A 14,576-nucleotide genomic window follows, 5' to 3' on the forward strand; every position below is an offset into this window, starting at 1 on the left:
GAGAAGGGGCGTTTGGTCTGATTGATGAACTCAGTTTCTAGAAGTGAGGCACCCATTCTAGAGACAAGACCCCCCCCCTTTCTAGAAGGCTGTTCCAGAATCAAAATCCTGGGGGAGGGGGGGAATTCCAGAGAAGCAGAATGCTGGCAATTATTGTGGAATTTTACTCAGGCTCATAACAGGCTTTGCCTTGTAAATCTGAGATTCCAATTTATTTTTTTTAAAAAAATGATAATAATCACAGGGCACATGGTTATTAGGATGGTGGTTTTGGGGGGAAAATTTAGGAAGGCAAAGGGGAAGGGAGGGAGGGAGGAAGGAAAAAAGGGAGGGAAAAGGGAGGGAGGAAGGAATGGATGGGAAGAGAGGAGGAAGGAAGAAAAGAAGGAAAGGGAGGGAGAACAGAGGGAAGGGGAGAAAGGAGGGGGGGAGAGAAGGAAGGAGGGAAGAGAAAAGGAAAGGAAGGGGAAGGAAAGAAAAGGACAGAGGAAGGAAGGGAGGGGAGGGAGGAAAGAGGGAAGGAAGGAGAGGGAGGAAGGAATGGATGGGAAGAGGAAGGGAGGAAGGAGAGAGGGAAGAAGGAAGGGAAGGGAAGGGAAGGGAAGTAAGTAAGTAAGTAAGTAAGTAAGTAAGTAAGTAGGGGAAGGAAGGACGGAAAAAGGAGTGGGGAAGAAAGGAAGGAGGGAAGGAAGAAAGAAAGAAAGAAAGAGAAAGAAAGGAAGAAAGAAAGAAAGAAAGAAAGAAAGAAAAAGGGGAAGGAAGGAAGGAAGGAAAAAGGAGTGGGGAAGAAAGGAAGAAAAAGGAAGAAAAAGAAAGAAAGAAAGAAAGAAAGAAAGAAAGAAAGAAAGAGAAAGAAAGAAAGAAAGAAAGAAAGTGGGGGAAGGAAGGAAGGAAAAAGGAGTGGGAAAGAAAGGAAGGAAGGAAGAAAAAGAAAGAAAGAAAATAGGGGAGGGAAGAAAGGAAGGAAGGAAGGAAGGAAGGAAGGAAGGAAGAGAAAAAGGGAACTTTCCTGCTAAGTTTAAGCGAGAAACATCTTGCTTTCTTTGCATCTCCTTCCAAGGCAGAGTCCTTCCCCTTTTCCTAGGATCCCCCCCCCCAAAAAAAAATAATAATACCCCCGCATTTCACAGCAGGGCTGCTTCTCCAGCCCCTGGGAGAGCTGGTCTTAATCTGGAGCAGACCAGCCAAAGGCCTGACTCAGCCCAGCTGCTCCGACTTTTCTTCTCCTTGGCAGGAAGTGGCTGAATTGAGCTTCTATTGGGGCCCAGCCACGTGACCCCCCCTCTTCTTCCGTGGCCCCCCCTCTTCCCTNGGAGGGAGGGGGAGGGAGGGGGCAGCGAGCGGGCCCTTTAAGGGGGCGGGGCGGGGGGCGGGGGAGAGGGAGCCAGCCACACCGGCGGAGGCAGCAGCGGCAGCAGCGGCGGACGCACCGTCGGGACAAAGGGGACGCCCCGGATCGGGACCAGGCGACACCGGAGCGCGCGACGCCGCTTGCAAAAAGGGGAGGAGGAAGAAAAGAAAGGAAGGAAAGAAAGAAGGAAGGAAGGAAGGAAGAAAGAGTCGGGGGGGGGAATCGGCAGGCTTCCCATTCGGATCGCACGTGGGGAAAGAGCGAAGCCAGAGACCCGCGCCGCGCCCTCCGCTCCCCGCAGCCGGCGGGCTCCGCACGTGCTCCGCGGACTCGGGGCCGGGAACAAAAGAAGGGGCCGGGCGGCCGGATGGCGGCTCCCTGCAGCCCGGAGAGCGGCGCGCCGGGGGAGCGGCCCCGCGTCTACTTCCAGAGCCCCCCGGCGGCGGCGGCGGCGGCGGCATCGGCGGGAGGGGAGGCGGGCGCCGAGGACGAGGAGGGCCCGGTGCGGCGCCAGGGGCGGGTGACGGTGAAATACGACCGCAAGGAGCTGCGGAAGCGGCTGCACTTGGAGGAGTGGATCCTGGAGCAGCTGACCGTCCTCTACGACTGCCAGGTGGGCGCCTGGGGGGGGGGGGGGGGGGGGGGGGGGAAGGAAGGAAGGAAAATCAAGAGGGAGAAAGGAGAAGGAAGGAAGGAGGGAAAATCAGGAAGAAAGGAGGAAGGAGAGGAGCGAGGGAGGGAAAATAAGAGAAAGAAAGAAGGAAGGAAGGAAAAGGAGAGGAAGAAAGGAGAAGGAAGGAAGAGAAGAGGAAAATTAGGAAGAAAGGAGGAAGGAAGGAAGAAGGGAGGGAGGGAAAATCAGAGAAACAAAGGAGAAGGAAGGAAGGAAAAGGAGAGGAAGGAAGGAGAAGGAAGGAAGAGAAGAGGAAAATCGGGAAGGAAGGGAAGAAAGGAAGAAAAATCAGGATACAGAAGGAAGGAGAGAAGGGAGGGAAGGAGGAAAGGAAAATCAAGAAAGGAAGGAAAGATAACAGAGTTGGAAGGGACCTTGGAGGTCTTCTAGTCCCACCCCCTGCTCAAGCAGGAGACCCTATGCCACTTCGGACAAATGGCTGCCCAGTCTCTTCTTAAAAGCCTCCAGTGATGGAGAAGGAAGGAAGGGACCCTTCCCCTGATCCCGGATTTGCCAAGCAAAGGGGGTGGCCCGGGGTTGTGGCGACCCCCGCCCCGTTTCCCAGAGGTTCAGCCCCCATCGCTTCTTCCCTCTTGCTTCCCAGGGTCCTGACCCCCCCCCCATCCTTGCCACCTTTGCACGCAGTCCTGATCCTAAGGCTATCCTGACCTTTGCTCCCTTAAGCTTCCTCTCCCAAATCTTCCCCACCCCATAAAGGGACGCCAGCAAGGGGGCATCTGTGACTGGCTACTTCCAGGGCGGACCCTCCTCCAGAGACGCATGAGGGTCTCGCAGGAGCTGGAAGCTGGCAATTAAGCCGCTTCTGTCCCAAACTCAATTTGGGGTCTTGATGCTGCTGGCTTCCTGGGGTGGGCACTGCTCCCCAAAAGGAGAGCCAGGAAACCACCATCCTCCCCTCCCTCCCTCCCTCCCTCCCTAATTGGCCTGTTTTAAGCCAGGGATCTCTCCCTCTTGTGGTCACCCACCCCCCTTCTCTGACCCAGAATCCTGGTGACCTCAGATCTGACGGTGGGGGGAGGAGGGGAAGTTCTGCCACTCCCCCCCCATAAAATGTGCTGGGAATTCTGGCGGCTGTAAGTCCTGGCACGTTCGGAGCCTTTTTTCCAGTTGCCAAACTGGGTTAACGCAACCCTCCCACTCACAACCCTCCTCCTCGCCCGATTCCCACAGCGGATCACCCCAGGGCAGGGATCTCCCCATTCCTGACAAGGTGGCTCAGAGGGAAGGTCACTTAAGGTTGCTGGCATCCCAGCCCTTCTGGGTGGTGTGGAAAAAACTTTGTGCGGGGTCTCAGTGCCCTTTTTTAAAAAAAACCTCCAATTGCATAAAGTGTCATGAGTTAAGTTGAGGGGGGGAGGGATGCCCCTAACTTTGCCCAACTTAGCAGCTGGCCCACCCCCCCTTAAATCCTGCATGATTCCTTGAGGGGGGTGTCACGAGATCGGGCAAAGGAGTTGTTAACACTTTTCTCCATCTTGACAGCTTGGCATCCCGAGTTGGTGTCATCTGCTCTGCCCTGGCAGCCTTCGAATGCGCTCTAAATGTGGATCACAATAGCAAGATCGGCTTTCAGGGGCCCCGCCTGTCTCACGTCTGGTGGGCATTTTGGCGGAGGCTAAATGCCATCTGCTAACCAGCTTCAGGAGGGGCATGGTTGTTTTTTGGGGGGTGTGGCAAAGGAACAAGAGAGCTTGCTGGGATGGGTCTTCGGTGAAAACCTAAGGGAGGAGCAAGCTAAACGTGAGTTTCCTGTCCTAGATTCTCCAGTGATGGAGCACCCACAACTTCTGGTGGCAAGCTGTTCCACTGGTTCATTGTTCTCACAGTCGGGAAATTCCGCTTTAGTTCTAGCTTGGGTGATTGGTTTCCCTCCGTTGTTTCTTGTCCTGCCTTCAGGCGCTTTGGAGAATAGCTTGACTCCCTCTTCTTTGGGGCAGCCCCTCAAATATTGGGACGCTGCTATCATGCCCTCCCCGCCCCGTCCAGCTTTTCATTAAACTAGATCTACCCCAATCTTCATATGTTTTAGCCTCCTAATTGTCTTGGTTGCTCCTCTCTGCACTCTTTCCAGAGTCTCCACATCTTTTTTTTACATCGTGGCGACCGAAACTGGATGCAGTATTCCACACGTGGTCTTGCCAAGGCCTTATAAGGCGGGACTAACGCTTCGTGTGACCTCGATTCTATCCCTCTGTTGATGCAGCCTCTGGACTGTGTTGGCTGTTTTTGGCAGCTGCAAACTCTAGTTGACCATTAGCTAAGGGAGCCATAAAGGCCGGCCTTGGGAAGGGAGGCCAAATCCGGCTTGCGAACCTTCGCTCCTTCCCGCCCTTGCCCGCCGCTCAAAGTTGAAGCTCGCTTCCCTTGTTTATTACCAAGTTGCATGTGTGAATGGAAAAATAGGGGCGGGTTGATTGGGTTAGGGCCATGTCCCAAGAGAGCAAGGGTTTCGGATACAGGCGGCCCTCGATTTACGACGGTTCGTTTAGTGTCCGTTCGAAGGGATAACGGCACTGAAAAAAGGGACTTAGGACCGTGTTTCCCGCATACGACACTTGCAGCATCCCCAGGGTTTAAGGCAGGGGTCTTCAAACGTGGCCCTTTGATGACTTGTGGACTTCAACTCCCAGAATTCCTTGTGCCTGGCTGAGGAATTCTGGGAGTTGAAGTCCACAAGTCATCAAAGGGCCACGTTTGAAGACCCCTGGTTTAAGGGATCAACATTCGGACGCTTGGCAACCGACTCACGTTTATGACGGTTGCAGCGTCCTGGGGGATCACGTAATCCCCTTTGGTGACCACCTGACCAGCAAAGCCAGTGGGGGGGGTTCACTTAATGACGGTGTTCCTAACGTAACAGCTGCAGCGATTCGCTGAACAACTGTGGCGAGAAAAGCCGTAAAACGGGGCAAAGCTCACTTAGCAACATAAATCCTGGTCATAACTCAAGGAAATACCTGTAGCTCTTTTAAAGACGGGGAGGAATTGAGGCCTGGCTAGTTTGGAGGGCAAAGGAGTGACCTTTTGGAAGGATTTAAAAAGAGGGGGGGGGAAATAAACGGAACCCGCGAGGCAAAAACTTCTTTTCCTAAATAGCTTCCGTGCGCCAGGACGGGTACCTGAAAGCCATTTAGCCATAAAAAGAAAACAGAGGCCTGCTAGCTCCTGGAAAGATGATGTCCTTTTAAAGATCAATTTTTAATCAATCGGCCTGATTAATTTATAGGCTGGTGCGGAGGGCTAAGTGCAGGGCTGGTGTCTTCCATGGGGGGGGGGGGTTTGAGAGGACAATTTCCATTATCCTTTTAATGGAGGAGGAGGATGGGAAATGTTCTCTTGGGTCAACTAAGTCACCTTCCTGAGGAGCAGGGCTTCTCAAGCCGAGCAACTTTAAAAGCTGGGTGGACTTCAACTCCCAGAATGCCTCAGTCGGCGAGCAAGCCGGCTGGGGGATTCTGGGAGTTGGAAGTCCACCCGGCTTAAAAGTGGCTCAGCTTGAGCAACGCTGGTCGGTGGAGAGACGGAGAGGAACGTTAAGGCTGGGTTTAAAAACAGGATTCGCTTTGTGGGCCTCCTTGCAGGAAGAGAGCTAGCACATCAATAAAAAATTAAGTCTTAAGAGCCCAGCCTTTTTTCCGTGGACTTGCAGGACGGTTTAGAAACGAGCACAAAATGATTGGATTGGGCACCACTGTGGATCCTGACTCCGATGTTTCTGCTTGTGGGGCCAGAGTGAAAGAAGCTAGCTTCCTTCCTTCCTTCCTTTTCTTCCTTCCATTCTTTCCTTCCTTCCCCCTTTCCCTTGCTTTTTTCCTTCCTTCCCTCCATTTTTTCTTTCCTTCCATTTACATTCTTATCTCCTTCCAATTTTTCTTCCTTCCTTCCTTCCCCTTTTCCCTTGCTTTTCTCCTTCCTTCCCTCCGTTTTTTCTTTCCTTCCTTCCATTTACATTCTTATCTCCTTCCAATTTTTCTTCCTTCCTTCCCCTATTCCCTTGCTTTTTTCCTTCCTTCCCTCCGTTTTTTCTTTCCTTCCATTTATATTATCTCCTTCCCATTTTTCCTTCTTCCTTCCTTTCCTTCCTTCCATTCTTTCCTTCCTTCCCCTTTTCCCTTGCTTTTCTCCTTCCTTCCCTCCATTTTTTCTTTCCTTCCTTCCATTTACATTCTTATCTCCCTCCAATTTTCTTTCCTTCCTTCCTTCCTTCCATTCTTTCCTTCCTTCCCTTTTCCCCTTGCTTTTTTCCTTCCTTCCCTCCATTTTTTCTTTCCTTCCTTCCATTTACATTATCTCCTTCCAATTTTTCTTTCTTCCTTCCTTTCCTTCCTTCCATTCTTTCCTTCCTTCCCTTTTCCCCTTGCTTTTTTCCTTCCTTCCCTCCATTTTTTCTTTCCTTCCTTCCATTTACATTCTTATCTCCCTCCAATTTTCTTTCCTTCCTTCCTTCCCTCCTTCCTTCCTCCCTCCAATTTTCCTTTTCTTTCCTCTTTTTCTTAGTTTCCTTCCTTCTCTTTTTCATATCCTTCCTTCCTTCTTTTCCTTCCTTGCTTCCTTCTCTTTCTCCCTCCCTCCAATTTTTCTTTTCTTCTTTTTCTGAGTTTCCTTCCTTCTCTCTCATATCCTTCCTTCCCTTTCCCTTCCTTGCTTCCTCCCTCCCTCCCTCCCTCACTTCCTTGGGACCTTTGCCGGACATCCCAACGGGGCTCAAATAACAGCTGGACCCTTATGCAGCAAACAGGAAGATGCAGAGAACGGTCCTAACTGCAAATGGTCTTGTCTTTTTGGGGGGTTGGCCTTGTACCCCTTTCTCAACAAGAAGTTTAAATTGGGGGGGAGAGAGAGAAGGTTCCCCCAAGATGCTAGACTCAGCTACGAAAAGCAGCTGAACTCTTCCCAGCTCAGCACCGGGTGGGAAGCTGACTTTTGACCGGATGGTTTGAACCGCGTCTTGTCTGTTGAATTGAGGCGATGTTGCCCAGGGACCCGTTTGCGTCTGCCCGCTTCTCTCCCCATTTAACGATCCCCGACGAGAGAACACCTAAAACTTGGCTTTTCTCCTCCTTTTTTAATCCCAGGAAGAAGAAATTCCCGAATTAGAAATAGACGTGGATGAACTTTTGGATATGGAGAGCGACGAATCGCGGAGTGCTAGGGTGAAGGTAAAAAAAAAGACCGGGAAGAAGAGAAACGTCCATGGAGATGGTCAGCCAGACAGATCACGGTGCTTTTTTTCAGGAGGCAACTGGGACTTCCTTGTTTTTCCTTTGAAGACGTTTCGCTTCTCATCCAAGAAGCTTCAGCTCTGACTGGATGGTGAGGAATGGAAGGATTTATACTCCTTGCAGACAGCTGGTCATTTGCATCCTTTGAGAAAGCCGTTGAGGCCACTTGGAGGCTTACCTGCGTCCTCAGGGTCACCTGAGTGGTGCAAATGAGTGTGGAACATGGTCCTTTCAGCAGTCCCAAGAAGGCTCCACACCCATTTGCACCACTCAGGTGACCCTGAGGACGCAGGCAAACTCCCAAATGGCCTCAACGGCTCTCTCAAAGGATGCAAATGACCAGGAATATAAATCCTTCCCTTCCCCACCATCCAGTCAGAGCTGAAGAAGTTTCTTGGAGGAGAAGCGAAACGTCTTTAAGAAGTTTTTAAGAAGAGACCGGACAGCCATTTGCCCGAAATGGTGTAGGGCTTCCTGCCTGAGCGGGGTGGGTGGGTGGACTAGATGACCTCCAAGGTCCCTTCCAACTTTATTATTATTATTATTATTATTATTATTATTATTATTATTATTATTATTATTATTATTATTATTATTATTATTATTATTATTATTATTATTATTAAAAACAAGGAAGTCCAGTTGCCTTGAGGAAAAAGCACCTTGGGGGGAAGAGAAGCGTCCCTTTTGCCCACACAGGCACGCGCTGGTTACAAAGAGGGGCTTGGGAAAGGGGGCGCGCGTGCGTCTCATTGTGTCCACACACAAGTCACAAGGAGGGCTGGAGAAAGGGATGCCTGTGTGTTTCACTGTCTCTACACCAAAGTTACGAGAAGAGCTTAAAGGGTGTGCCTGTGCGTCTCATTGTCTCTTCACACACACACACACAAAAAAAAGTTACAAGAGGGGCTTGAGAAGGGGTGTGTGTGCGTGTGCTTCATTGTCACTAACGCCAGGGCCATCACAAGACCCGAACCTGGCTGGGTCCTTTCACGCAGCCACCCAAAAGCAGACGTGTAAATTCCGGCTGGGATGTGTAACCTTAAACCATAATAATAATAATAATAATAATAATAATAATAATAATAATAATAATAATAATAATAATAATAATAATAATAATAATAATAATAGTAGTAGTAGTAGTAGTAATAGTAATAGTAATAATAGTAATAATAATAATAGTAATAATAGTAATAATAATAATGGAGGAGGAGGAGGAGGAGGAGGGATTTTAAGAAATTGCAGCTCTCCACCCTCAAAGGTTTAGCCAGGGGTCTACAATGGCAAGCTTTTAAAAAAGCATAGAGCTTCTCTGATTTATTTTTCCCTCTTTCCTTTCACCCCGTTGTAGGAACTCCTGGTCGACTGCTACAAGCCCACAGAGGTATGTCTTGGCTGATTAAAACAAAAAAAAAAAACCTTTTTCTACAGCCAGCTTATTGGCGGTGGCCAGTTTTGCTCCCCTGCCTGCCCCCTTAAACTCCCTTGGGAGGGTGCTAGTCCTTACTGTCTCGTTCCCAGCAGCAGCTGCAAAACAGCTGCTGCCTCCATCTCTGTAGGTCTTGGGGGGGGAGGGGTCCCCAGCACCTGTTAGGGGGGGAGGGCTGTGGAAGGGGCTAGTTCCCCCCCCTTCCTTGCCTGGCCCCTTCTCCCAAGCTTGGCCTCCTGAAATGGGGGGGGGGAGTGGATAAAACAGGTTGTAGGCAAAGCAGGAACAGCTTCATTATGATGCAAAAAAAGACACCCCCCCCCCCTCTAATGGGAGAGAACTAGTCAGGCTGATCCCAGATGTGGGTTTTCCGGCTGGAAAACAGAAGTCCAGACTGAGCAGATGTGCCAAAATGAAGGTCGCTTACCTGGGCCAGCCTCTTTTTTTTTTTTTTCCCACGAACTGCCCAGGTTGTCGAACTGCCCAGGTTGTCCCACCTCCGTTTGGCGGGTAGACTGCCTCTGTCCGGGGAGGTTTGGCTTTGCAATCCCACTTCAAGCAGGGCTGAAGGTCTGGTTTAAAATCCCCTTAAAGCAGTGGTTCTCAACCTGTGGGTCGGGACCCCATTTGGGGTCGATCGACCATTTCATGGGGGTCGCCAAGCAAGGCTGTCCGCCATTTGTTTTGTCCGCCATTTGTTTTGTCCGCCATTTTTTCCCCCTTTTCCGGCGGGTGCCTTACCTCCCTTGGGCTGGGCCAGCTGGTGGTCGGCCTGCTCCGTCTCTGCCGCTTGCCAGCTACGCCTCGGCCGGCGCAGGGGCCGGAACCACGCATGTGTGGTGCTCCCGGGCAGGGAAAGTCCTCAACTTACGACCGGTTGGGTAGTCCTCGACGTACGACCGGCTTAGTCCTCGACTTACGACCGGCTTAGTCCTCGACTTACAACCGGTTGGGGTCGCGGCATTAAAAAGGTTGGGAACCACTGCCTTAAAGCTAGGATGCCGCAGGTATCCTGTCAGCCTTGGAAGCTCTTAAGAGGGGGTGGACTTCAATTCCCATGATCCCCTAGCCAGCATGCTTTCAGAGGGGGAGGGGCTTCAACTCCCAGAATCCCCCAGCCAGCAATAGCAATGGAAGTCTGCTCATCTTAAAAGCATGCTGGGGGGAGAATTCTGAGATCTTAAAGCGTGCTGGCGGGGGAATTCTGGGAGCGGAAGTCCACCTATTTTAAAGCATCCCAACTGGGGAATTCTGGGAGTTGTAGTCCACCCCTCTTAAAGCACGCTGGCTGGGAAATTCTGGGAGTTGAAGTCCACCTATTTTAAAGCATCCCAGCTGGGCAATTCTGGGGCTTGTAGTCCACCCCTCTTGAAGCTGCCAAGGGTGAGAAACCCCGCTACGGACCCCGTGCAGGGGACTCAAGCTTTACTCGGGCCCTGCGTGAGCCTTTTCCCTTCCTGTCCTTCCAGGTTTTCGTCGTTGACTTGCTAGACAAGATCCGAGGGATGCAGAAGCTAAGCACCCCCCAGAAGAAATGACGTCCTGTCCGTCAGCAGCCGTCCTGCGTGGCCCCTGCCACTTGGGACCCCGTGCGTCGCTGAAATGTTGGCAGTGCTCGGTTTCCAGGGAAGGGGGGGGAATGCTTTCATAGGGCTGGGGAGGATCTGTTAAATCCCCCCCCACCTCTAGAACAACACGAAAGAGCAAGATCCTCCGTCTGGGGATGCTTTGATAATCACAACGATTCGGTCGCCTTTTAGCAATATCTGCGCTGCCCCCCCAGCCCCCCATCTGTCCTGACTCCCGAGTGAGTGTGTCTGTGTGTGCAAAGGGAGGGGGGGCATTGGTTCTCGAGGGGAGGGGGAGCAGAAAGAGAGCAGGATCTTAAAAAAAGAGATCTGGATGGGGGAGGGGAGTATCTCCGTTTGGGGGAGGGGCGGTTGATTTGTTTTTTTAATTATTGTGTTTTTATATAAATTTAATAAAAGAGGCTTTGAGAAGAGGTGGCCTGTTTTTTGCAACGGGGTGGGGGAGAGAAGAGTGCGGATGAGAAAGCTTTTGGGGGGGTTAGGGAGATACTGGAGTCTCCCGTCACTTGACCGAAACGCCTTAAATTTTATTTTATTTTTTTAAAAAAACACTCTTGTTTTGCAACCCTTTGAAGTTACAATGGCTCTGAAGGAACGGGACTTACGACCGGTCCTCGCGCTTACAACCATTACAGCATTTGTCTGAAATGGTGTAGGGTTTCCTGCCTGAGCAGGGGATTGGACTTGATGACCTCCAAGGTCCCTTCCAACATCATCATCATCATCATCATCATTATTATTATTATTATTATTATTATTATTATTATTATTATTATTATTATTATTATTATTATTATTATTATTATTATTATTATTATTATTATTAGCTGTACCCAGCCACGCGTTGCTGTGGCTCAGTCTGGTTAAATGGAAAAGAAAAAAAGAGAGAAAGCGCACGTTTGTAATATATCATGTTTTTACCTATCACAGGTGTGACATCTATATAATAGTAGATATATAAAAACACGCGCGTATTCGAATGCAACATTGTGTCAAAATTTCAAAGCAATCAGTGAAGAACTTTCGGAGATTTAAGATTTTGAACAAACGAACATTTACATTTTTATTTATATAGATTGTTATTATTATTATTATTATATTACTATTATTACTATTATTATCCCCGGGGTCACGGGGACAAAATTCGGGCGCTATTTTCAATCACTGAAGCATCCTGGGGGATTACAGGATGACATGAATTCTGGGAGTTGAGGTCCACCCCTCTTTTAACAGTTGCCAAGGCTGAGAAACATTGATAGGATATCTGCAGCATCCTACCTTAAAGGGATTTAAAACCCTGGAAGTTTTTAAGAAGAGACCGGACAGCCATTTGCCTGAAATGGTATATAGGATTTCCTGCCTGAGCAGGGGGTTGGACTAGATGACCTCCAAGGTCCCTTCCAACTTTATTATTACTATTACTAAAGGGTCGTGTAATTTCCATTTCGGACTGTCCCGTTGAGAACCCAAGTCAGGGAAGGATATCGTAGTCGCTTAGCGTCCCCTTAACAGCTTCGTTGAACAACAGTGGCTGAAACGGTGGTCGAGCCGGGCTCAACCCACTGAACGATGGCCTGGCTTAGCGACGGAAATGCCGGTCCCGATTTTCATCCTAAATCGAGGATTCCTTGTAATTCATTAAGCCAAACTCTGGATTTTTTTTTTTTTTTTAAAAAGTTGTGTTGTAAGCGTGTGCACACACACACACACACACACACACACACACGTACTCGCACATCCCCCCCAAAAAAAACCAACCATCCTTTGGCTTCATAAAATGGTCAGGTTCAACCAATAGGGTGTCATAGTAGCTAAGATTCCTCCTCTCAATTGTCCAATCGGAAGATGGGCAGCTTTTAAGGCTTGGGGACTTCAACTCCCAGAATTCCCCAGGCAGCCATGCTGGCTGGGGAATTCTGGGAGTTGAAGTCCCCAAGCCTTAAAAGTGTCGATGGCTGGACACCCCTGCTCTAGCACCATTGCCCAATTGCGGGTCTCTCTTTCACGGAAGACTCAAACGGCCGATGGGTGTTTGAGGAAGGCCATCTGGGAGAATCCTGCTGCGGAAATGAACGACGTTCCGGGCCGCGCAGCTTTCCCGCAGCAAAACATATTTTTTCCTCACTGGGAATTATTATGGGGGAAAACCCAGGACAACAAGCTAGCTATTCCAGGAATTGCAATTAGAGCCACATCTTTCTCCTCTTTTAAGCTACACAGTCTGGGGAAAACCAACCCTGGCCGGCAGCTTTGGCATACGGAATAAGAGCTGGAAGGGACCTCGGGAGGTCTTCTAGTCCAACCCCTCCCCTCCTAGGCAGGAGACCCCGTACTGTTCAGGATAAAATGACTGTCCCATCTCTTCCTTAAAAAAAATCTCAGTTTCTTGGATCACTAGGGAGGTGGGGGGGGGGGGAAGGACCTCTGAGTAGCCCCCCCCCAGCAAAAGAGAGCTCTTCCTTGCAAGCTGCTTCTAATTAGAGGTGAAAAACAGAGACAGACGCCGGTAACAAGAGCAACGCCTTTGCCTCGGTTGTCCCAACGGAGTTGCAGACAAGCGCAGCCTTCCCCCCCCTCCTCCTTTTGATGGTAGTGGCTGAGCACAGCAAGGAAGGAATGCTTTTTCAGGGCCTGGAGCTGATCCCAGTGTTTTTCCAGCCTTAAGTCACCGCTTGAGCAAAAAAAAAGCTGAGTGCCTCTCTCTCGCTCGGATCCGCTTGCTTGTCCACGTGGCTCGGAGGTGGCTTTCGACAAAGAGTGCCCGCTCTCTCGTGGAGCCCAGGCCTAGAACAGTGGTTCTCAATCTTTTTAATGCCGCGACCCCAACCGGTCGTAAGTCGAGGACTAAACCGGTCGTAAGTCGGGGACTAAACCGGTCGTAAGTCGAGGACTAAACTGGTCGTATGTCGAGGACTAAACCGGTCGTCAGTCGAGGACTTTCCCTACCCGGGAGCACCGCGCATGCGTGGTTCCGCCCCCTGCGCCGGCCGAGGCGTAGCTGGCAAGCGGCAGAGACGGAGCAGGCCGACCACCAGCTGGCCCAGCCCAAGGGACGTAAGGCACCCGCCGGAAAAGGGGAAAAAAATGGCAGACAAAAAAAATGGCGGACAGCCTTGCTTGGCAACCCCCGTGAAATGGTCGATCGACCCCAAATGGGGTCCCGACCCACAGGTTGAGAACCACTGGCCTAGAAGGAGATGGGCGGAAGCAGCTGACTTTGGGGGAAAGACACACCTGGAATACCGCCTCCAGGTTTGGACACCACCTTACAAAAAAGATGTCGAGGCTCTGGAAAGAGCGCAGAGAAGAGCAACAAAAGATGATGAAAGGCCTGGAGGCCAAAAGGCATGAAGAATGACTGCAGGAATTGGGTTTGGCCAGTCTTTAAAAGCAAGAGTAAGGATGACGTGATAGCCGCCTTCCAATATCTGAGGGGCTGCCCCAAAGAAGAGGGGGGGTCCACTTGTTCTCCAAAGCCCCTGAAGGCAGGACGAGAAGCAACGGATGGAAACTAACCAAGGAGAGAAGCAATCTGGAATTAAGGAGAAACTTCCTAAACGGTGGAGGACAATCCACAGTTTGCCTTCAGAAGTGGTGGGTGCTCCATCACTGGAGGTTTTTAAGGAAAGATTGGACAACCGTTGGTCTGAAATGGCATAGGCCGGTCTCTTGCTTGAGCAGGGGGTTGGGCTAGATGACCTCCAGGGCCTCTTCCAACTCTGAAATGCCAGGAGTGTCTACCAAAGCAACGGATGGAAACTAACCAAGGAGAGAAGCAACCTGGAACTAAGGAGAAACTTCCTGACAGTGAGATCAATTAACCAGTGGAACAACCTGCCTCCAGAAGCGGTGAATGCTCCAACATTGGAAGTTTTTAAGAAGAGATTGGACAGCCATTTGCCTGAAATGGGATAGGGTTTCCTGCCTGAGCAAGGGGTTGGACTAGATGACCTCCAAGGTCCCTTCCAACTTTTTTATTACTATTATTATTATTGAGGTGAAAACAGACGACTAAAGGATGCTAGGTCCAGAAGAGCTTCAGCGGGTGTTCGGGTCTCTTCCCAGCGAGAGAAATCTCATCTCCGATTTGAAAGCGTATATAGAGGAAGTCCTCAATTTACAACTGTTCGCTGAGTGTCTTTTCGAAGTTATCAAAGCACTGGAAGAAGTGACTTGCAGCTGGTCCTCACACTTAGGACCATCGCTGGCACCCACCTCTAATCAAAATCTGGACGCTTGGCAACCGGCGTGTATTTACGACGGTCGCAGCGTCCCAGGGTCACGTGAT

The 14,576-nt window shown here is 50.3% G+C and overlaps 1 protein-coding gene across 1 annotated transcript; it reads left to right on the top strand.

The window, feature by feature from the left end:
• Positions 1 to 1,718: 1,718 nt before the first annotated feature.
• Positions 1,719 to 10,254, top strand: PPP1R14B (protein phosphatase 1 regulatory inhibitor subunit 14B). The gene is made up of 4 exons (XM_015828428.1): positions 1,719 to 1,964; positions 7,121 to 7,204; positions 8,622 to 8,654; positions 10,169 to 10,254. Exons 1-4 carry the CDS (start codon positions 1,719 to 1,721, stop codon positions 10,235 to 10,237), a joined length of 432 nt encoding a protein of 143 aa, XP_015683914.1. The 3' UTR covers positions 10,238 to 10,254.
• The last annotated feature ends 4,322 nt before the right edge of the window (positions 10,255 to 14,576 follow it).

The sequence above is a fragment of the Protobothrops mucrosquamatus genome, unplaced genomic scaffold (genome assembly GCF_001527695.2).
Source record: "Protobothrops mucrosquamatus isolate PMUCROS unplaced genomic scaffold, P.Mucros_1.0 scaffold4488, whole genome shotgun sequence".
NCBI lineage: Eukaryota > Metazoa > Chordata > Lepidosauria > Squamata > Viperidae > Protobothrops > Protobothrops mucrosquamatus.